This window comes from Polypterus senegalus, chromosome 16 (assembly GCF_016835505.1).
Source record: "Polypterus senegalus isolate Bchr_013 chromosome 16, ASM1683550v1, whole genome shotgun sequence".
Lineage (NCBI taxonomy): Eukaryota > Metazoa > Chordata > Cladistia > Polypteriformes > Polypteridae > Polypterus > Polypterus senegalus.
This window is the reverse complement of record NC_053169.1, coordinates 10,440,983-10,464,644: the sequence shown is the minus strand read 5'-3', so window position 1 is coordinate 10,464,644 and position 23,662 is coordinate 10,440,983. Positions and strand designations below refer to the sequence as shown.

Here is a 23,662-nt window from a genome sequence, read left to right as displayed (position 1 = left end):
AGAGAAGACTGATTCAAGGGCACCGTCCCTAACAAAGACTGCCTACAAGCATTTGATTTTGTTACCTTTTCATTTTTGTTGTTGGAATTAAACAAGCTTTTGCCTGGTTGGCACAACAAACATTTGGCTTTTGCCATTTCCACCCTGTTGCTCTATATATATTGTTGTTTTTCTTGCAAATACATGGGCTCACCAGGTGGTACCCCAACTCTTTATCAACTTTTTTCTGGTTTCAGGCAGTTCCCGGGTTACATACGAGATAAGGACTGTAGGTTTGTACTTAAGTTGAATTTGTATGTAAGTCGGAACGGGTCCATTATTTTAATAAATGCTATTGTTGACCGACTGTAACCAAGTGCTCTACCAGTGAATGATGGAGTTTCTTCTCTCCCTGACCTTTTTATTATTTCTACTTTATTTTTAATGGTGACGGTTTTTCTCTTCTTTACTGTATCACCAGCACTTGTATCAGATTTGTGTTTCAGAGACATTCTTGAAGGGTGAAGACAAAAGGTTAAGATGAGCTCTTCTGCACAGCACTGTACACACTATCACAACAGGAAGGCACCCATCGTCAACACGTCTGATGTACTGACAAGAGACAACTTCCTGCTATGTGCGTAACAGTATAAGCAGGCTTGCTGTTGAGAATGAATGGAGGTGGCGAGGGGAGGTTCACCACCTGCCCACCACACAGTGACCTCCACTGCAGTATATACCTGCAGCGTCCGCCCACCAAGAATGAAAAGGGTGCAGCCAAAGGCGGGTAGTGAACCGCCCACCACCGCCCCCATTCAACAGGCAGTCATCCGAGGCACAGTACAATGCTACCCCCCACCACCCCATTCACCCTCAATGGCCTCCATTCAGCCACAACCGGGTCACCGCTTGCAGCATTACCAGCTGCCCACTGAGAACGAACGGGGAAGCCATGTGTGGCGGGCAGGCAATGATGCCGCTTGCCGCCAGGAGCTGCCTGAGGGACACTACACTGCGCGAGCAGCAAAATTGCTCCCCTCCAGTCTACGTCCAGCCACCTCTTGCAGCGTCCATAGGGCAAAGATGACGGAGCGGCAGTTACTGAGGCACATGCGTCACAGCTGCGGTCCCGTTCGTAAGTCGTAGGTCGGACGCATGCACACCATACCAGTCTGTAAAGTTTCTAAGACTGCTTAATTCAGAACAGGGTCACATGGGTCTTAAGCTAATCCCAACAAGCATATGGTGAAAAGCATGAACAATCCCTGGACAGGGCATCAGTCCATCGCATGGGAACACACTCTCACACACACACACACACACACACACACACCCACTAGGGACAGTTTGGGTTTGCCAGTCCACCTAACCTGCATGTTTTTTGACTGTTGGAGGAAATTGGAGCACCCAGAGGAAATCCACACAAACAGGAGGAGGACATGCAGACTCCACGTAGGTTGCAAACCCTGGTCTCCTTCCTGCGAGGTAGCAGCACTACCACTTGTTGTGGAGAATATTTTAATATTGTTAAAGCATGATTTTTTTTTTTATCTTTAACTATGATCTAGGGACATGTATAACATTTGTATCTTGTAATTCTACAGTATATTAAATTCTAACTTCTAACTCTAAAATTATTCCAAATTTGTAACCCAAGCCTGTTCATCTATCAAGTTATAAGCAGGGTCCTGCTAAAGAATTCTCTTCTAAGTGGGTTTCTGTTTTGTACTTTTTTGTTAGTGAATTGTGGCCTCCTACAGTATATCAGACAGGCCTGAGACTTCCTTCAGTTAAACTGATCCAACACATGACAAACTCTATTTTATATAGCACCTTTCCAAGGTGAGCCTGATCCCAAGGTCCTGTACAGGTTCACTGTAATACAACTGTTTCAACATTTCAAAAATATGAGTTGTGGCCAGTGAAATGACACTCTCAGGGTCACACAGCAAGTCATTACTGGAGATACACCTTACTTGGTGACATTATGCCCTACAGTCTAATTCCTAAGCCATTACCTGCATTAACAATACACACAAACTTTATATTAGCATCTTTTGACACTGGGCATTAATCCAAGGCACTTTACAGGTACAGTGTATGTCACATGCATGCGCAGCGGAGACTCTTAAGTGCTATGGCGATGGTAATTATCAGCCAAATCAGGTGTTGGTGCTATGTTCGAATGCCTTTTCTTCTCCTTTCTCGGCAGAACAGAAGACAGACAGCTATTCCATTGTTGACATCACTTCTCTTGTTCATCTGTTAGGATCTGCCCCTTCCTGTCACATGACCACATAATCCAGGAAATGGCCATCATGTTTCTAGTTTGATGTTGAATTTGTGCCTGAGAAGATGTCTTTGTGATTGTTGAAGGATTGTTTTGTTTTTTAAAATCACATTCAATTATATGGGGTCACCAAGGCAGTACCCCAACTCTTATGTCTCATTTCAATTATGCATTTCTACTATAATATTACTCTTCATCCTTTCATAGAGATATCCTTATATATAATTTGATACTATCTGTATGTATGGTGTTCACGTCAATACCCGTATGTATGATGTTTGTGTCAATGCCCCGTATGTATGGTGTTCATGTCAATGCCCCGTATGTATGATGTTTGTGTCAATGCCCCGTATGTATGGTGTTCGCGCCAATACCCGTATGTATGGTGTTTGCGTCAATACCCCGTATGTAAGGAGATAACGTCAATACCTCGATTCAATACAAGAACCATCCAATGGGACTCTGCCTCTGTAGTTACAACATAACGTTGCACACGCGGACGCAGTATTGCATGATTGGCTAACAATGTTCGAATGCTTCAGTGACGCCACTTGACGGGCGAGTATAGTAAGTTGGTGTTGGTTCGAGCAGATAACAGTAAGTTCGGTTGGTTTTTGGAACGTTGGTTTGGTGGGGCGTACTTTCCAGGACTAACATTGTCGACTGACTTAAGCCCTTCGACAGCTCTGGAACCGTAAGTAATTTAGAACGTATCGCCATTTGCTTGGTACGTCGAAATCTATCTTTGGGCAGTTCAGTTTTGGTATCCGTTCTTCTGACATCTATTGGCAAACTGAGTAATGACGGCTGGGTATTAACAACGGTCATTGTTTAAATTTTAGCCGATCTCAGATCTAAAATGACCACGCCAACATAATTATGACTCTGACTCTGATTAGAGTCGTAAAATACAGTTTGTTCTGAAAATCTGTTTGCCGGAAAAAATCAAATGAGGTGCGCCGAAGAGCTGAGTTCACGTCTCGCAGCCCCGTTTAAACAGGAAGCTCTTCATTACATCGGCTGAAAAGGTCTATTTTCAGCACAAATCAGTGCCATGATAACAACATCATTTCAAGAACTTAAAAAAAACAAATAATTATTTGCAGAGAAAGTAAGGATTTCACAGATGTAGAATTTGTAGCCCGATTCGATCGGGATCCCGGTCGCTAGTTATACTATATGAATTGCCAGTATGTTTAATACACAATTTAATAAAAATAAGTTAAATATGATAAGTAAGTAAATACTAATTAATAACTCCTCCCAACTGAAAGGTTTCGTTTTTTATTTTTATTGATGAATTAAATGAACTGATTCACTTAATCAGGAAGTTCAAACAAACTGAATCAGTAAAGTAAGTTGAAGAACCTGATGTTAGGTGTCATGGCAATCAGTATAAATAATGGACAGTTGATTTTAATAAAAGAATGTATTACCCATTTCAAATTGTCCATAAAAAATAATGTTTTGTGCCTAAAAATCTATGGACTCTGACAAAGGATTTAAGTTTTGTGCATCGCAACATTTACATTTCAATTACACCAGAAGTGTAGTCGGTAGGAATTTAAGGTTTTGAACCCCCTCTGTTATATTTTATGACAATTTCAACTGATTGATCATAGATGGAATTATCGGTCAAGAACCGCCCCCCCACCAAAACCAATTCCCCTGAATTACTAGGCCTAATATTACTTGATTATGTTTTCCTCTTTTGTATGTTGCTCGAGATACAAGCGTCTGCCAAGCAAATAAATGTAAACGTAAATGTAATTTATAACACTTCCTATTTCTGCTGTATACTGTATGTCTTCCTATAAATAACCCCCAAAATGGGTCTACAAAAGTGGAAGAACCCCCTAAAAAATGGTAAGGCAAGGATAAGGAAGTGTTTCTTAAATGTATTAAAATGTTGTGACCTTCATCTCTTTAAAATGCTTAATGCATTCAAACATACGATTGCCTTTGGCATATTCATAGACTTTTTTATGCAGACCATATCCTGCCTGCCAGTTTGAAAAGGATACCTAGTCATCCATCATCATGAATTTCTGTGAAACATGTTTTATGACTACCTCTGTGAATTTTCTGCAAAGGTTGCATCCTTGGCTCAACAGTATAAGATCAAGATCAATTGGAAAAAAAAAGAAAAAAAAAGCCATTCTCTTTCTATTTCACAGTGCAATGAACAAAAAATATGCCCACTGGGACTTCAAAGGGTGTTTATTATGTTGTGTCCTTTAGTGGTGCAACGCTTAAAATATAAAATGTTAACTCAAATTTTAGTACACCTATCCAAACCTTGAGCACCTACTAAGGGCAAAATCAAAGACAGTTTTATGTAAAACCGAGAGAGCTATTTTTTGATACTCATGAAAATTTTATTCTCTTTAGCTGAGGAGTTTTTCTCGTTGAGCTACAAAGTTCAAAATGGCTGCCGCATGAAGCATTCGGCATTCAAAGTTCAAATGCAGTGCCCATGTTCTCCCCATGCCTACATGGTGGGTACTCTGGTTTTCCTCTCAGCTCTCAAAGACACGAAATTGCTCCCAGGTGAGGGTTGAGGAGTCTGCCTGAGTGGGTCCCGCGATGGAGCGACATCAAGAATTGAATTCTGCCTTGAGAAGAAGGTTGCTGGACCTTCTGGTCCCATAATGTGGATTGATGGGTCCTGAGAATGACATTTTATCTGGCGCTTTGAATTTTATCTTGATCAATGCTTCAAACCATTTTTTAACGAAAGTACTTGGTATTTTGAGGTCAAGGTTATTGTTTCACAATCACTTCAAACATTCATTTGCATTGGAAACTTGTGTTTAATGACAGTAATTATAAACTAAAATGCACCAACCCCATTATAGCACCAGAAGTGATGCAAAATGAAAGCTGAAAAATATCCAGTTATGACAAACAGAAACCAAAAACATTCCAACATAGTGATTCACGTTTTGAGATTGCAATTTCTGCACACTTTGTTTTGTAGATTTAATTTTAAATGGATAAAGTTAGGGGTGGCACGGAGCCGCAGAGGGTAGTGCTGCTGCCTTGCAGTTAGTAGACCTGGGTTCACTTCCTGGGTCCTCCTTGGGTGGAGTTTGCATGTTCTCCTGATCTCCAGTTTCCTACCACAGTCCAAAGGTGAATTAGGAGTATTGGCGATTCTAAATTGTCCCTAGTGTGTGCTTGGTGAGTGTGTGTGTGTGTGTGTCTGCGCGCCCTGCGGTGGGCTAGCACCCTGCCTGGGGTTTGTTTCCTGCATTGCGCCCTGTGTTGGCTGGGATTGGCTCCAGCAGACCCCCAAGACCCTGTAGTTAGGATATAGCGGGTCGGATAATGGATGGATGGATGAAGTTACCATTTTTACCCATCAATCTACGCTCAATGACCCGTAATAGTGAAAATGTGTTTTCAAAAGAGTCTGTAAATTTATTAAAAATCAAAAACTGAAATCCTTCATTCATAGAGATATTCAGACCCTTAATTCAAAATTTTGTAGAAGCCGTTTTGTCAGCAATCTCGAGGGTTTAAATAAGGATTATAATAAAGTACATAATTATAATTAAGTATAATGGTAAAGTAAAAAAATGCTATATAATAGATATCATAATTGAAGAGTGATAAAAAAGCATGCAAAAGTGAGACCTCCATCCCCTCCAAAAACACTCAAGCTAAAACTGTTAGCTATACCTGAGGTAGCATATCATTGTGGGGCTTTGCTAATAAATTATTCAGTATAATCTTTCGATAATGCACTCTGAACCCCTTGTGGCCTCTAGAGGGCGCTTCAACCACCCCAACCCGACACAGACAGACGCACGAGGCACAACTCAAAGCACAGAGGACTTTATATTTTTCTTGTTCCCGTTTCCCACAAGCCAAACAGAGTCCCCAAGCACAGTACAGGAAAAGAAAATCCGAATACATTTCTCCAGTTTTGATGTCACTACACTGGTTACCTGTGTCATTCAGGATTGACTTTAAAATTCTGCTTATGGTTTATAAAGCCTTAAATAATCCTGCCCCATCTTATATATCGGAATGTCTGATATCTTATATTCCAAATCGTAACCTCAGATCCTCAAATGATTGTCTCCTTAGAATTCAAGAACAAAACTTAAAAGAAGTGGTGAGGCGGGCGGCCTTCTGCTGTTATGCACCTAAAATCTGGAATAGCCTGCCAATAGGAATTCACCAGGCTGATACAGTGGAGCACTTTAAAACACTGCTGAAAACACATTACTTTAACATGGCCTTTTATAACTTCAATTTAACTTAATCCTGATACTCTGTATGTTCAGTTCATCATAATAACTATTCATGGTGGCTCTAAAATCCGTACTGACCCCTACTCTCTCTTCTGTTTCTTTTTCCGGTTTCTTTGTGGTGGCGGCCTGTGCCACCTCCACCTACTCAAAGTTTCATGATGCTCCAACATTGATGGACTAAAAGGCAGAAGTCTACGTGACCATCATCATCAAGTCCTTCCATGAGAACCCTAAATCCAAAGAGGACTGTTTCATTTATGTTAGGTAGATTGTGACTGTGTGGTCTCATGGTCTGGAATCCCTACAGATTTTATTTTTTTCTCCAGCCGTCTGGAGTTTTTTGTTTTTTCTGTCCCCCCTGGCCATTGGACCTTACTTATTCTATGTTAATTAATGTTGACTTCTTCTGTTTTCTTATTGTGTCTTTTATTTTTCTATTCTTTATTATGTAAAGCACTTTGAGCTACTGTGTGCATGAAAATGTGCTATATAAATAAATGTTGTTGTTGTTGTTGTTACAGCACAAAACACAATTCTTTTCTTTGTGTATGTCTTTTCTCCTCCACTCCTCCAGGCAAGCTTCGTCTCTCATCTTCCAACTCTGGCTCCCCGAGTTGTGTCTGCTGGCCCCTTTTATAAGGCTCCCAGAAGTGCTCCAGGTGCTCGTTGACGCATTTCCGACAGCACTTCCGGATGTGGCGGAAGAGCTGCTGAGAAGGGCTCAGCAGCACCTGCAGCATCCGCTGGTGGTGCCCTTGGATCCCAAAAGGGTTGTATCCAACTCCAATTCCCATGGAGCCATTTGGGAATTCGAGGCACCGCTGCAAGCCAGGGCGGCTGCCACCCAGTGCTCTGGGGTAGGTAATGTTCTGGCCTTGCTTCCACCCATGGTCCTTCCAGCGTAGAGGTGTTCCAGCCAGGCAAGGGGCCCCGCCATCCAGCACACCCTTTAGTACTCAGCCCCTTTGCTATGGCACTTGAAATTTGGCTCAGGTGCATCCCATTGTATTGATCATCACTGAGTTGTTTCTAAACCTTGTTGAAAGTTCGCCTCTGGTCAATTCAGTTGATTGGACTGATTAAGAATAGCTGTCTTTAGAAATTCCTGCAGTTGACAATGACCAAGCATTTAAGTCAATGGAATTGCCTGGACAGCTAAGAGACAGGATTGTGTTGAGGCACAAGGTCCCACAATTCACACTGCATGTCAAGACAAAAACCAAGCCCAGTGGTCCAAGGAGCTCTCTATAGACCTTTGCAATGAAATTTTGGTGAGGCACAGATCAGAGAGTAAGGGGGTAAAACCATTTCTAAAGCTCTGAGTGTTCCAAAGAGCACAGAGACCTCCATAATTTCTAAATAAAAGCTTCTTACAATTATGACTCTTCCTAGAGTCTGTCATCCCGTCAAACTGATTAACTGGGCACGAAGAGCCTTGATCAGGTAGGTGACCAAGAACACAATGGTGACTCTAACATAGCTTCAGAATTCCTCTGCTGAGATTTAAGAACCTGTTGGAAAGGTTGAAGATGTGAAGGATGCCACTTCCCACATTAAAGGAGCACAGTCTCCTAAGAAGAAACAGCCTGCTCTGCTTTTTCTTCTATAGTTCTTCTGTGGTGTAAGACCAATCCAACCTGTCATTGATGTGGGCCCCCAAGTACTTGCAGAAATGGACAACCTCTCCATGAAGTCCTTGAATACAGACCAGACGCAAGTCTTTTTGGTGTAGTGAACATCAATCAGCATTCCCTTAGTTTTGCTGACGTTGAATTGCAGACAGTTCTCAAAGTTCTCCACCTGACTCCTCTCCTCTGTCTTGCGTTCCTTATCGATACACTCCATAAGTTCAGAATCAGCTGAGAATTTCTCCAAGTGACCTAACCTGCTGTTATATTTCTAGTCAGAGGTGTACAGAATGAAGAGAAAAGGAGGCAGGACTGCTCTGTGTGTTGCCCCTTAAACTTTAGATTGGGTGGCTCTGTTTTGTTCTTTTTCTTGCCCAACAACTCAGTCTCACTATCTACGATCATTCGAGTACACACTCTCACCCGTCTTTTGGTTGCATGTCTCATTCCTCTCACACAATCCCCTACCTCACAATGTGGCCTTATAATCAGCTCGCTGTCCTCACCACTCAATCCATCTTCACATTAACTGTCTCTTATTGAATTAGTAGATGAGAATTCGATTTTGACTCCCAGGTGTCTTTACCAAGATGGCCACTTACTTGTGACAGTGAGCTTTGCCTCCACCATCGATGTGCTGAATTTAGAAATGTCTTATTGGGTAGTGGAAGCAGCACAGGCAGGGTCAATGAAAATGTTTCTGTAACATGGAATTCAGGACGTCCTATGAAGGTTTACTCTTTTTCCAATTTAAATCACTTTTCTGCTCAAGTGCTTAAGGACATTAGTGAGTACACACGGTATATAAACCCTTGGCACAATGCATGCTGGGAAAGATCCTAAGGGCTGGAAAAATGGCGAGTAATATCCTGTTATATAAAGAGGGTGGTCAGGCAGATCCAAGTAACAACACAACTGTAAGCTTAACGTGCATCACAGGTAAGATAATGGAGCAGACATGTCAAGAGCAGGAGTTTTACTGAACAATCAGCATGGGTTCAGACGAGGGAGGCCGTGTTTTACTAACATGTTGGAATTCCACGAGGAAAAAACAAAAGGACACAATCAGAGTGGTTCATATGATATTATGTACCCGGACTTTCAGAAAGAAATTGATAAGGTGCCACATGAGAGGTTGGGCATCAAACTACAAGAAGTGGGAGTTCAGGGTGTAGTGGGGGCAGAATTGGCTCAGACACAGGAAGCAGAGGGTCACAGTGTGAAGAACTTCATCAGAATTGGGTGATGGATTAAGGATGATGTTCCTTAGGGGTCAGTGCAGGGGTCCTAGCTGTTGTTAATATATATAAATGATCTGGATAGGCAGATAAATAACAAGCTGATTAAATTCCCATATTGTTATGAACAAGAGAAGATCCTAAGTACAAACTCCTGAAAGATCACAAAAATGACTACTAGAGGGGGCAAAACTAGTAAACCCCATCTAGGTACAAAAAGGGCAATGAAGAATAGTTCTAAATAAAAGGAAAAAATTATAAAAAATGTTCAACAACAACAACATTTATTTATATAGCACATTTTCATACAAAAAGTAGCTCAAAGTGCTTTACATAATGAAGAAAAGGAAAATAAAAGACAAAATAAGAAATTAAAATAAGACATTAGTTAACATAGAAAAGGAGTGAGGTCCGATGGCCAGGGTGGACAGAAAAAACAGAAAAAAAAACTCCAGACGGCTGGAGAACAAAAAAATAAATAAAATCTGCAGGGGTTCCAGGCCACGGGACCACCCAGTACCCCCTGGGAATTCTACCTAACAGAAATGAAATAGCCCTCTTTATAGTTATGGAAACAAGAAGCACTGAGGAGCACAACACAAAAAAAAAACCCAGAAAGTAGTCTCTTCAAAATAAGCAATCCCAAAACAAAATCCAAGAATGGCTAAAAGGCAGAAGAAAATGGTCACAAAATCCAGCAAATGGAGAATAAACAAAAGAGTGAAAGACACAAGAGAACCCGCCACCAGCCTCGTGCATTCAATGAACCGCAAGGGACTGTGGGTTTTTCTCAACCTTGTGGGACCACCCATAAAACAGAAGGAAAATAGCAGATGATACACTGACATATAGAAACTAAATAATTCACAGCATTGATATACAAAAATAATGCTAATAATAATAATAATGAAATAGACAAAGATGCAATATTTCAATACCAGATGGGTGGGGAACCCTGACTGAAATGTAAGACAGATGACACCAAGCTCAGCAGATTGGCAGGTATAGTCTGGAATCAGTTGATTCATTATAGAGGGACCAGGACAGCATATAGGCTTGGGTACATTTATGGCAGATGAAATTTAATGGAAATAAATGTAAAGCATTACATGTAGGAAGTAGAATTTTTTGATTTGAATATACTATAAGATGTCTGATATTTGAATGTACCCTTTATGAGAAGGATATAGGAGTCATAGTGGACATGTCACTCTTTACATCTAGACAGTGGACAGAACCATTAAGAAAGTTAATAGAATGTCAGGTTATATAGTGCCCTGTTGTGTGGAGCAGAAGTCCAAGGAGGTTCTGCTTATGTTTTATAACACACTGGTGAGGTCTCATCTGGAGTATGGTGTGCAGTTTTGGTCTCCAGGCTACAAAAAGGACATAACAGCACAAGAAAATGTTCAGAGAAGAGCAACTAGGCTGATTCAGGGCTACAGGGGATGAGTTACGAGGAAAGATTGAAAGAGCTGAGCCTTAAGGAGATGAAGAGGAGACCTAAGTTAAGGGTTTACAATGATGAGCAACTAGGCTGATTCCAGGGCCATCACCTGCCAGACAGTGTTCAGAAGCCATTAAGAAGGCTAACAGATTGTCAGACTATATGTCAGTAAATGTAAAGTATTAAATGTACTGTAGAAAGTAAAAATGTGACGTTTGAAAATCGAGTGTACACCTTATGAGAAGGATTAGGGAGTCATAGTGGACTCGATACGATCAACTACCAGACAGTGTTCAGAAGCCTTTAGGAAGGCTAACAGAATGTCAGGTTATATAGCGCCTTGATGTGTGGAGTACAAGTCACAGGAGGTTTATTACACACTGATGAGGCCTCATCTGGAGACCTGTGTGCAGTTTTGGTCTGCAGGCTACAAAAAGGACATAGCAGCACTAGAGAAAGTCCAGAGAAGAGCAACTAGGCTGAGTCCAGGGCTACAGGGGATGAGTGATGAGGAACGATTAAAAGAGCTGAGCCTTTACAGTTTAAGCAAAAGATGAAGACTTGACATGATTGAAAGGAATCAGTCCTGTGGATTGACACAGTGACTTTAAAATGAGTTAATTAAGAACACGGGGATACTGTTGGAAACCCATTAAGGGTAAATTTTGCACAAACATTAGGTAATTTTTCTTCACACAGAGAACCACAGACACTTGGAATGAGTGACCAAGTAGTGTGGTAGACAGTAGAACTTTATGGTCATTCAAAATTCGACTTGATGTTGTTTTGGAAGAATTGGGTGGATAGAGTTGGTGAGATTTTTTTGGTTTGTTCTTGTCAAAAGTTTTTCTAAAGGTCTAATGTTCTACTTTGGGCTTCAGCCCAGACGTTCATGGCTTTGACGGGGAGTAAGTTTGTGCTGGAGAAAGCAAGCATGAAAAGCACAAAAACTCAAAGCCTACCAGTGGCTCACTGTGTGCCTGTAAAAATTAGTAATAATTGCTGGTGACAACTGCATCTAAGCCGATGAGCTAAAAAATATGAAGAACCTCAAAGCTGCAGGGTGGCTAGACATACAAAAATTTTATCATGCACATGACCGTACTACCACTACAGCTACTGTCACTTTGAATGTTCTGTCACGAATGTGTGACTGGGGATCAGTTTGTGAGCTTGATTGAGCTAAGAGATACCACTCCAGGGCTATAAGGTGTGCTGTTGCTAGCAATATCGTCTCTTTCCACTACAGCACCATTAAGATGCCCAGTGAGGTACCCAATGCCTACTGTGATGCAGAGGGCAGGCTCTGTGCCTTCTGATTGGGATGCCACAGAAAAGGATGGCCCTGTTAGGTGGCATTGCATTCCATGACCAGGACTCAATAACAAATGAGCTCCTGTGTGAGATTCGAGAGCTAAACACAACAGCAGAGACGCCTGCGTGGGCCAAATCTGTGGACAGTGTCTTTTTCATTGTGCCCTTTTTGCAAATCCTTTTTGCATCTTTTTTGAAATAATTAAACAGAAGAGATTAGATAGGAGTCCACGTGGACATTGATGTTTGCTGATGACATTGTGATCTGTGGCAAGAGTAGGGAGCAGGTTGAGGAGACCCTGGAGAGGTGGAGATATGCTCTAGAGAGAAGAGGAATGAAGGTCAGTAGGAGCACCAAGACAGAATACATGTGTGTGAATGAGAGGGAGGTCAGTGGAATGGTGAGGATGCAGGGATTAGAGTTGGCGAAGGTGGATGAGTTTAAATACTTGGGATCAACAGTACAGAGTAACGGGGATGGTGGAAGAGAAGTGAAAAAGAGAGTGCAGGCAGGGTGGGATGGGTGGAGACGAGTGTCAGGAGTGAGTTGAGACAGATGGGTATCAGCAAGAGAGAAAGGGAAGGTCTACAGGATGGTAGTGAGACCAGCTATGTTATATGGGCAGGAGACGGTGGCACAGGAGACAGAGCTGGAGGTGGCAGAGTTAAAGATGCTAAGATTTGCAATGGGTGTGACGAGGATGGACAGGATTAGAAATGAGGACATTAGAGGGTCAGCTCAGGTTGGACAGCTGGGAGACAAAGTCAGAGAGGCGAGATTGGGTTGGTTTGGACTTGTGCAGAGGAGAGATGAGGGGTATATTGGGAGAAGGATGCTAAGGATAGAGCTGCCAGGCAAGAGGAGAAGAGGAAGGCCTAAGAGAAGTTTTATGGATGTGGTGAGAGAGGACATGCAGGTGATGGGGGTGACAATACAAGATGACGAGGACAGAAGGTTATGGAAGGAGATGATCCACTGTGGCGACCCCTAACAGGAGCAGCCGAAAGAAGAAGAAGTTGAAATAATTAAACGGGGCCACCTCAACGATTCACAGTCATAGTCCTCTTTATGTCTGAGTGTGTTTTTCTACAGGATGTCTGTCAAAGATGAACATGTTTTGTTAATCTGCAACTGTAATTTGGCCAAGTGTGGAGTTGTGACTGTGAGTGATTGATCCCTGCAACTTGCGTAAAAGTCAAGTCTTGAAACCCAAAAAATCGATCATAAAATCAGACCCCAACTTATATGCCAGTTCAAAAATACAACATTTATTTATTTATTTTTTTACATCTTCTTGCCTCCTCCAGTCTCGCATCAGTTTATCAGAAACATCGAACTTTGTTGCAGCAGCGCAGTTACCAATTTCTTTCACTACTTTAACGACTTTTAATTTAATTTAAAACCAGCTTCATATTTTCTTCTGATCGAATGCTCCATCGTAAATAAGGGATGCTCTTATGATAAAGGTGTACAAAGGTGAAACAAAAAACACAAAACAGTACAAACGTCACTTCAGAATAGTTTGGTTATTACCGTGCGGTCACATAGGCACAATACATAGAAAAAGAAGGCTGTGTGCTCCGTGGTTACTCTATCAGGTGAGCATTAGCATATCGTAATCTCTATTCGACCAATAGCGTGAGTTTTCCACATTCGACTTATATGAGCAACATTCTAAAATACCAGAAATTATACGGTAAAAATCAAGCCCTGACTTATCCGCGGAAGAACTTCAACGCGAGTATATATACGATAATAATCCTGTGTGGCTGAACTCCTTGAAAGACACAGCAGCACGTGAGGCTGTGCAAAGGAGTGCAACCAAGTACATCGTGGGACTGAAGGACATGTCCTACTCTGACCGGCTCTTTAGTCTCGAGCAGAGGAGACTATGAGGTGGCCTAATTCAGCTCTTCAAAATCCTCAAAGGCACTGATGGAGTAAATCCAACCAAATTTTTTCAACTTAATAGTGAACCACACAGTCAAGGACTCCAGCAGACCCCCGTGACCCTGTAGTTAGAATATAGTGGGTTGGATAATGGATGGATGGACAGTCTAGGACACCAGTGGACATTAAGGGGAATGGCATATAGGAATGAAGCCGGGAAGCATGTCTTTACTTCAAAATGAAGTGGGAATCTGGAACAAACTACCGAGACATGGAGTTGAAGAAGAAACTTTGACAATTTTTAAGCAGGGTCTGAATGAGATATTGGGACCAACTTAGCTATTAGCTAAACAATCAAGCTTTTTGGACCATTTGTTGCTTGCCAAATTTCTTTTGTTCTTATGAAGTGGGTATGGAAATGGATGGATTAATCAATTTTCAGAAGTATCTATGCTAATTAAGGATGGTTGCAAAACAAAGTGTCCCAATTTGAAACCTGCCCTAAGTGGGGTGCTGATACTGTAGCTACAAGCTCACTTCCCATTAGTTCAGACCTGCAAATCCACCTACTTGTATGAATCCTGGCAGGAAACTGGAATCCCTAAAGGAAATGCTGTCAGATTAAGAGAAAACATGCAAACTACACACAGAGGAGCTCAGCTCTGAATCAATCAAGTGACTTGCAGCTATGCAGTGCCAGCATTTCAGCCAAGCGGGATCACATCTGTATTGAAAAAGATATGAAATCTAATGGAAACGACTGATGAAATTGATCGGACAAAATTCAAAAGACAGTGCTAACATACCAAATAATAAAACAAATACAAATCTAACACAGAAATGAAAAACCTAAACAATCTATTCTACTGTAAATTTAATCATAGCAACCGATTTACTACACTATTTCCTTTTGAATCATTCACTCCTCGTCCATGACCTTAGATCAGAGTATGATTTGGAATGGAAAAGAAAAAAATAATCCGTACCTTTTCCATGACTGAACGAGCAAATGTCACTGGATTAGAAATGTTCTTGATGGAGGAGACGGCTCCAGCTGCTAGAGTTTTGCCATCCATGATGAGCGCGTCAAGTTCCACCTCTCCATTAGTATTCAGCGCCGCTCCATGTCCTGCAGGAAACCATTCCATTTGTAAAAGGTCAAACCTTCTTAGCCTTAAGCTTTTGAAGTGAGGCAGAGCAAACAGTTGAGAAGCTATTTACTACATTGCTTTGACAGCTTTGGACCAATCCTCCCCAAAGAAAATGAACATAAAACAAATACTTTAGGTTTTTGTTAATCTTTTTCATGTGAGTATGAGTGAAAACAAGTAGGTTTACTTTCAGACATTATTAGTCTATGGGTGAACCTCAGGAAATAAAAATCAGGTGGTCAATCATAATCACTTGTGACATCAGTGTGCATTTTGTCACCTGACAATGTTTAACATTGTTTCACATCAGTAACCCAGGAAATAGACAAAAACTTTCTTATTCATATATTGAAGATGATAGATAGATAGATAGATAGATAGATAGATAGATAGATAGATAGATAGATAGATAGATAGATAGAGTAGATAGGGACCTTTTGTAACTCATAGAGCTCATTAGTAACATGGTAGGGATCTTTTGTTACTTAGGATAGGAATCATTTTATAACAAGAGACAATTTATAACTTCCTATCTACAGAAAAATGGTCAGAATAAAAAAAGGAAGCATGTTTATATAGTCAATGCATTCCCTCCTCTGAAAAGACTCATTTTGTGGTTTTTATTAATAATAAGAGAGATATTAAAAAAGATTCCCATTAGGCATCTTAGATAGATAGATAGATAGATAGATAGATAGATAGATAGATAGATAGATAGATAGATAGATATGAAAGGCACTATATGATAGATAGATAGATAGATAGATAGATAGATAGATAGATAGATAGATGGCACTATAATAGATAGATAGATAGATAGATAGATAGATAGATAGATATGAAATGCACTATATGATAGATAGATAGATAGATAGATAGATAGATAGATGGCACTATAATAGATAGATAGATAGATAGATAGATAGATAGATAGATAGATAGATAGATAGATAGAAAAGGCACTATATAATAGATAGATAGATAGATAGATAGATAGATAGATAGATAGATAGATAGAAAAGGCACTATATCATAGATAAACAGATAGATACTGTATATAGGTAATTAAAGCACTATATAATAAGTAGATATTATAATTGAAGTGTGATAAAAAAAAGTATGTAAAAGCAAGACCCCCATCCACACCCCACTCCTTACAAGACTTAAAACTGTTGGCTGTATTTGAACATGAGATAGCAGATCATTCTGGGGCTTTGCCAATAAATTATATTCTCTCAAAAATACTTAATCATTATAATTTTTAGATAATGCAGTTGTGTGGTTCTTTTTAGTGTTTAATGGAAAGTCAACTGGAACCGGCCTCCCCGTCCAGATTGTTGAGCTTCATGACAGCCCAAAAGTCCTCATAAAATAGATGGACAGGGGAAGATCAGCTATGGCAACTGCAAGCATGGTTGAATGAACTGTAACTATCTGTGACATAGACACATTTTGCACTTGGGGGGATCACTTGCCATATTCTACTGAGGTTTCTCCCTTTCCACCCACAGCTCAGAAACACCACCAGGAGAGGGCAAGTGACCCAATCACAGCACCCAGAGACTGGCCTAATTTGCCAGCATACATTCGATATGAAATGGACTGTCCCCAGACGAGGTCACCTGATTTTTAGTCCTTAATTTGACCTAAAGCAAGCACCTATGCAAGAGAAAAACTTTTCTGTTTAGCCAACCAGCACACCATGATCTTCTGTTGTTGGTGCCATCAACCACAGTTGTTTTGTTTTTGTTATTTTGTGCCAGTTAAACAAAAACGCCAGGCTGGTGCCCAAACATTTCAAAGAGGCACATGCAATTCTGTCCATCTGGTCCTTCAGTCTATGAATCACAGACTTCAAGCAGTCATTGTTTGCAAGGGATATGTAACAAAGTCCTAAATATGACAGTTTTAATAGACCTGACACTGACGTGTCCCAAACATTACAGTGCCCTGCAATGGGGGGATTGTGTAGAAAAAGTGTTGTGTGAGCAAAATGTATGCAAATTAAATGAAAGTCTGCAATGTGCACTTTAATGATGTCTGAACTGTTTGATTGGTACAGCGGCATGCAAAGTATGGGCCCCCTTGCTCAAAATGTTTGTTACAGTGAACAGTTAAGTGAGCAGACAATGAAGTGATCACCAAAAGGCATCAAGTTAAAGATGACACATTTCTTTGCTATTTTAAGCAAGATTACATTTTTGATTTCCATCATTCACAGGAATAAAACACCAAAAAAAAATGAAAAGGACCCGAAGCAGAAGTTTGGTCATCATGACATGATCAGTACTTATTAAGACCCTCTCTGACAAGTATCACAGCTTGTACGGTAAGTGCTTTTGAGTTTTTCAGTTCTTATGTGGGGTCTTTTCGCCCCTTCATCCTTACAAAAGGCTTTCAATTCTGTGAGATTCTTGGGCTGCCTTACATGCCCTGCTCTCTCCTTTGAGATCTCACCACAGATTTTCAATGATGAGGTCGGTGGACTGTGAGGTCGATGGCAAAACCATCAGCCTGTGCCTCTCGAGGTGTTCCATTGTAGATCTGAAGGTGTATTTCAGCTCATTATCTTGTTGTAAGACCCATCCTCATTTTTTACTTGCTAGTATACATAATACAGAGAAAGTACAGGAATCGTGAAAAAATGAAACCTCGAGATTTTGATGAATCTTGACGTTTTAGACCTTCCTCAGTCTGTGTTGTGGTGTGGAATTTTGCATACAAGTTGATAAATATTTTGTATTTGTTTATTTGCAACTTAGGCAACGCAAATGTAATATGAAGCATTCATGTTTACACGAGAAGCATTCATGTTTACACCCCTAGGACTAAGTGAGGTTAGTGAATTTTATGACAGGGTTAGAGTGAAGTGCCTCAAAGAAGTTTAGCAAGTGATTCTCTGCAAGACTCTCTTAGTCAACCTCCGCATGGAGGCCAACTATATAGCTGGAAAGCTTCACCTTACCAAATGGTTTTGGGGGCAGGTGTGAAAGGTTTTGGTCTGAAGTGTGGTTGTTTGGGATTGGCCTGAATCAGAGGCCATTCTGGAGCATGACGCCCTATTGGTGTAAAGGTTTGATCAAAGAATGCATAAAATTCAGCTGCTATAATACAAACTTCTGATGAAAGACCATCTCACACATCATGAACTGAAAAGGACAACACAATGAAGAGCACAGCTCGGCAGCCATATTGAGACAGGCATGCGGCCTGTTCTGAAGAAAGCTGACCACAAATGAGGACTTGACTAGAGACATTTAGAGTAACTAACAAGTGTGTGTGCCGCCTGAAACTACGCATCAACATTTATGAGGTTATATAGTTGCCATATTCAAATGTACTTTGCATATTGTTATAATTTATGAATATGAATGATAATAATTGTTTAAATTGTAACGTAACTCCTGCTTGTCTTTTACTACACCTAATTGCCTAAGGTTATAAATGTAGAAGGGAAGGTGATAAAACACCTTATAAACAGTGGTAAGTCTGGGAGATTTGAGGAATTCTGACAAAGGCTACATATTAATAATACAAAAGGGGGAAAGTAGAGTAAAATATTATTCTACCAAGACAAAACAGTCTGAAAATACTATTTTTGAAATTTGAACTTTTGGGCTATTTCCTCTGACCAGAAGTGGTACTTTACCTGAAGCACTTCTCCAAAAATATTAAAAATTTGAAAATTTCTAAGCATTTTTTGTCACTTTGCATTTTTTCAAGAAACGACTGATTTTCGAGATAATTGCAGTTTTCAGTTTGACGCTCAAATGGTAATACATACATATTTCAGAACGTTTTTCCTTTATGTAAATTAAATTTTGTCTACAAGTATTACATTACACACAGTACTAAAGTCTCTTGCAACCTTTGACCCACTTCCGCTTACAGAAGGTGGGAATTTACCTGAATTGTTCGGCAAAATAAAATCATCATGGCAAATTATTTATCCATGCAGCTGCAGAGTCCGATTTATTCAACTTTACTTTAATAAAAATTGTTCAATATATTATTGATTTGATTTGTTGTTGATGGTTATGTAATGTGCATCTCTCTATCATCAAAAAAATCTTTCAACGCAACAAGACTTTTTAGGAGACGAGACTTTTCGGAAAAGATTTTTTTAAGTCCCGCGAGACGAAAAATATTGCCATGATATTTTTACAAGTCACGCCCTCCTAGCATCCATTTTCAAACAAGACCACGGTACTGTCACCTCTCATTCGTGTGAATGCTTTTGACAGACACAGTTCCTGCGTTCTGAGCTCTTATAAATTTTAACATTTTCCTCACTTTGAGTTCCCAATTAAAGAAGACGTTTTATGTCCAAATCTTATTGAAGATAAAGTGTTATCAAATGAAAAATGAGTACACTGGCCATCCTAGCACTGAGAAAGGAGGAAGTCAAATGAATGAATGTCAAAAATGTTGATCGGATACAGGGCTAATTGGTTAAATGCGTATCAATAGACTATGCTGAAACAGTTGGTGGTGATTCCAAAGAATATCTACAACCGTTGACACCGTTTGCTCTTCCACCAGCCAAATTACTGTAGAAAGAAGGATGTATCCAAGAAAGGTAATGTAGAATAACGTTAGACACCAAAGGAGATCTTGATATACCATTTCTATTAAAACGTTAACAGTTTTCCGTTAGAATAGCTTTTGCAAAGACAATTAACAAATCTCAGAGCCAAACATTTGAAAAAGTTGTTTTATTTAATAGAGAGAAAGAAATGAAATTCAATCACGGGCAGTTATACGTCGCGTTGATGCAAATGTAACACTTCACATGAAAATTAAACTCTGTTTAAATTGTACATCTTGTGGAATGGAAAAATACAGCTTGTCCCTGTGACATGTAGCAGTTACAAAATGTGTATGTGACATTTCTATGTATACCCTTGTGTGAGGTACAGAGTGTACTGGGTGAGCAGGTCAAAGGAATCTGCCCAGCACAAGTCTGTTATTATAGTTCCTGTTTGTCTCAGAATCTGCCCTTTAACCAGTTTTTTATTATAGTTCCTGTTTTAAAGCTCCAAATAAGGTAACTTCTTCTTTTTATTTTGTCAGCAGTAAGAAATATGTACCGCCTCTATTTTTGGTATAATAATGTCATTTTGCTCAACTCTGTAAGCTATAAAAGAGCAAAGAATTTCCTGTACGAGGGCTTCTCTAGTCTAGGTGCAATAAAGTGTATATTACTGATTAATTTTATCTGGTGTGAGACTCCTACTCTGTCCGGGAAATAATGAATAAAAGAAGAATCGTCCACAGTTTTTGGCGCCCGAAGCGTGGGGCAGGAGACGATCGGCTGACTCCTTGATCGGTACCCGCCTTATGGATCTGTCTTCTTTGAAGCAGACTGCCGCTACTGTGTGCACCGGCAGCAGAGTAAACAGCTCCGATAAAAGTTAGGACTGTCCTGTCCTAGGACGGCTTCTGAGTGAGAAGTCCCCGGTCTCCTCCTGACTCCGAGTGGAGTACTCTGCGTTGCGCACCAGACTAAATGCCTAGACTAGGGTAAGTACCGTCGGGGGTTTCCTTGGTGGTGGGTATGATAAGAGTGATAAGTAACTGACAGTTTTTTAAACTGACACTAGCGGCCCAGGATATTAATTATCTACTCGAGGTTTTTTAATTAACTGTTGGGAAAGGATGTAGGAGTCCGAACTGGGATATTAGTGGGATAGGCATTGGGACGGTTAAAGGTGCGTGGCACACCTAAGGAAAGAGCCCATTGCCCGTCAAAGGTCAGTCACGGACAAAGACGGTTAACAGTTAGGTAATTTAAGAGAAAAGGAAATCGAGTAGGAAAAGAACAGTGTACACTGAATATAGTTTCAGGAAAAGAAACTAGAAAATAAAAGATATAGTTTCAGGGAAGAAACTAGGACAATAAAAGAAAATGGGTTCCGCTAGTAGTAAAAAAGTTAAGCAGGGGTCTGATGGGTCTAAGTTTATACTGGAAGGACTGTTTTCGGAGGATCAACAGACGTCGCGGAAAAATGGGTCACCTAGGAAACTAATTGAGAAAAAGACAGGCTTAGATTTTAAAAAGGCATGTAAGAAGTGGAATAAACAGAGCGGTGGGCGTTGGCCATTAGAAGGCACCGGTGATACGAGTGAGATTCAGGAAATAAGGAAAATATTGGTTGTTGCAAGGGAGGTCCGTATCGCATGGATATGTTTGATAGATGGGAATTGGTTATAAAAGATCGAAATTTAGAGGCGATCACTAGACAGAATGAGGTTCTGAGAGCCAATGAAGTTAAGGCCAGAAAAGAAAAAGATGAATTGCTTTTAGTTTTACAAACAGCCCAACCACCTGACACCCATTCTAAAAAGAAAAGAAACGTCTATACCCTATATTCTATGGTTCTGGGACTCAGGCTCCCGAACCTCCACCCTATGATTCTCCAGGAGGTTCAGAAGGGGAAGAGGAGGTAGAGGAGAACCACTAGAAATAAAACCCGAGCCCCTTATCGGACACAAGGGAGTTACCACCAAGACAGGCTAAGACACAGGCACCTTTCAATCCCTTACACGATGACCGACCCCATGTGTTTAAATCCTCTGTTCCACTTTCCCCCACTGCCCCTGACCCCGAGTTCCCTCCATCTACTTCTTTCCCATTAATGCAGATCCCTAATCCCCGGCATAATCCCAATCAACCTACTGGTGACCAGAATCCCTTGACAATTTCCATTTCCCATATTTGGGACTTAAGTGAGCTAAAAGAGGTGGTCAGCTCCTTAGTTGACCCTAAAAAGGAGGGGGGACTGAAATTTATTGAACAATTAGAACAGTTGGACAGCATGTATAAACCAAACGCTGCTGAATGGACACAGGTCCTTCGTCGTAAATTGGGTCCAACTTGGGCTTCTGTTAATCATGGCACTGATAATAATGGACAACCGTGGACTTGGCGTGAGACCTTCCATCGAGGAGATGGTCAGAATGGAGATGCAGATTTTCAAACTCAGTGGCGTCTACTGAAAGCGAATTTAGATGACAAGTATAAAAGGGCACTGACTGGGCTTTGATTTCTGCTGCAAAACAGAAAAAGATTAGACTGTGGATGAGTGGGGGCTTAGAATTCAAGATTTGATGGCTACCTATTCGGGCATAGAGCGGGCTGAGGACCAACGTCGTGCAGCCGTGCCTCCTTTCGTCTCCGGTCTCCAGACATTCAATCTAAAGTCCGTATCTCATGTATTGGCTGGGAATCTGCTACCTTTGAAGAGGTTAAGCGACATGCTGAACATGCTGAAAGGCAGACCTCACAAAAGCAAGAACAGAATCAGGCTAAGTTGTGGCTGCGCAACTAAATTACTACACTGGTGGACGAGGAGGCTTCACCGGTCCACGCGTGCCCGGGAGGCTCCCGAGGAAGAGGACGCGGCCGGGGTCGAGGTGGTTTTACCTCTTTGCAAGACCCTTCTCAACAACAACAGCTCCCCACTCCTTACTATTGCTATAATTGTGGTCAGCCAGGCCATTATAAAAGAGACTGTCCAAATCGTCAGATTAAGCCTCTTTTGACTACCCCCGGAGATGAATTTACACCGGTTTCCCCGAAAACCAAGGCTGGCCCTAGGAATTTTCAGGGACCTCTAGCCACTCCATGTTTCCCTTCTTGACTGTGGATCCTGAGGATGATCCTCTTTTATCTCTGCATGTTAATGGACAAAAGACTATTTTTCTAGTTGACACTGGCGCTACACGCTCTACTCTTTCTCTGGCTAAGGTCCCTGCCTCGGATGACACAATTACTGTTCTGACAGCCTCTGGACAACCACATTGCCTTAAAGTTTCACTCCCACTCCCTGTCCAAAATTCTCCTTCTGGTCCATCCATACTACACCGTTTCCTCCTTAATTCACTTTGCCCTGTTAACCTCTTGGGACGTGACCTCATGACTAAACTTTCCCTATCGATTACTATGACCCCCAAAGGCTTTAACTGTTCCACCCCTATGATTCTTTTTCAATCCTCTCACCCAACACCTTCCTTTGCAGCTTGGACTCTTTCCATTTCCCCACACACCATTTTATTAAAAGCCCTTAGTTCATTCCCTTCCTGCTTGTTTCCCCATCTCCAGGTCCCTGACACCCTTCACTGTACTGCCCAATACTTCCCTGCTGAAGTTGATACCCCTTGGTTGAAATCTTTTCTTTCCTCAGCTCCCACACCGCAAATTATACTTGTTCCCTGTTTATTCCTGTCCTCCACCAAAGCTGCTACATCTGTCCATCTCACCCCTTCCCAGCAAATTTACTATTTGGGTGACTCTGTCCCTCATATTTCTCTTGCCAAATCGCATGACACCCAGTGGGTGCAAATTGGACCTTGGGTTCAACACTGTCTTGACCGGACAGATTGGCAATATGTTGCCCTGGTGTCTTCGACACCTCTGACCATTTAATTACAAAGGTTGTTCTCCAAACTGATTTTTAGTC

At 41.0% G+C, this 23,662-nt stretch overlaps 1 protein-coding gene across 3 annotated transcripts in view; it reads right to left on the bottom strand.

The window, feature by feature from the left end:
- The window catches only part of si:dkey-103j14.5 (isoaspartyl peptidase/L-asparaginase), a 281,307-nt gene that overhangs the window by 199,666 nt on the left and 57,979 nt on the right, over positions 1-23,662 (bottom strand). For all 3 annotated transcript variants that reach the window (XM_039738136.1, XM_039738138.1, XM_039738137.1), the window contains exon 3: positions 15,036-15,178. In XM_039738136.1, coding sequence (XP_039594070.1) covers positions 15,036-15,178 — 143 coding nt within the window. The remainder of the gene's footprint in view (positions 1-15,035; positions 15,179-23,662) is intronic.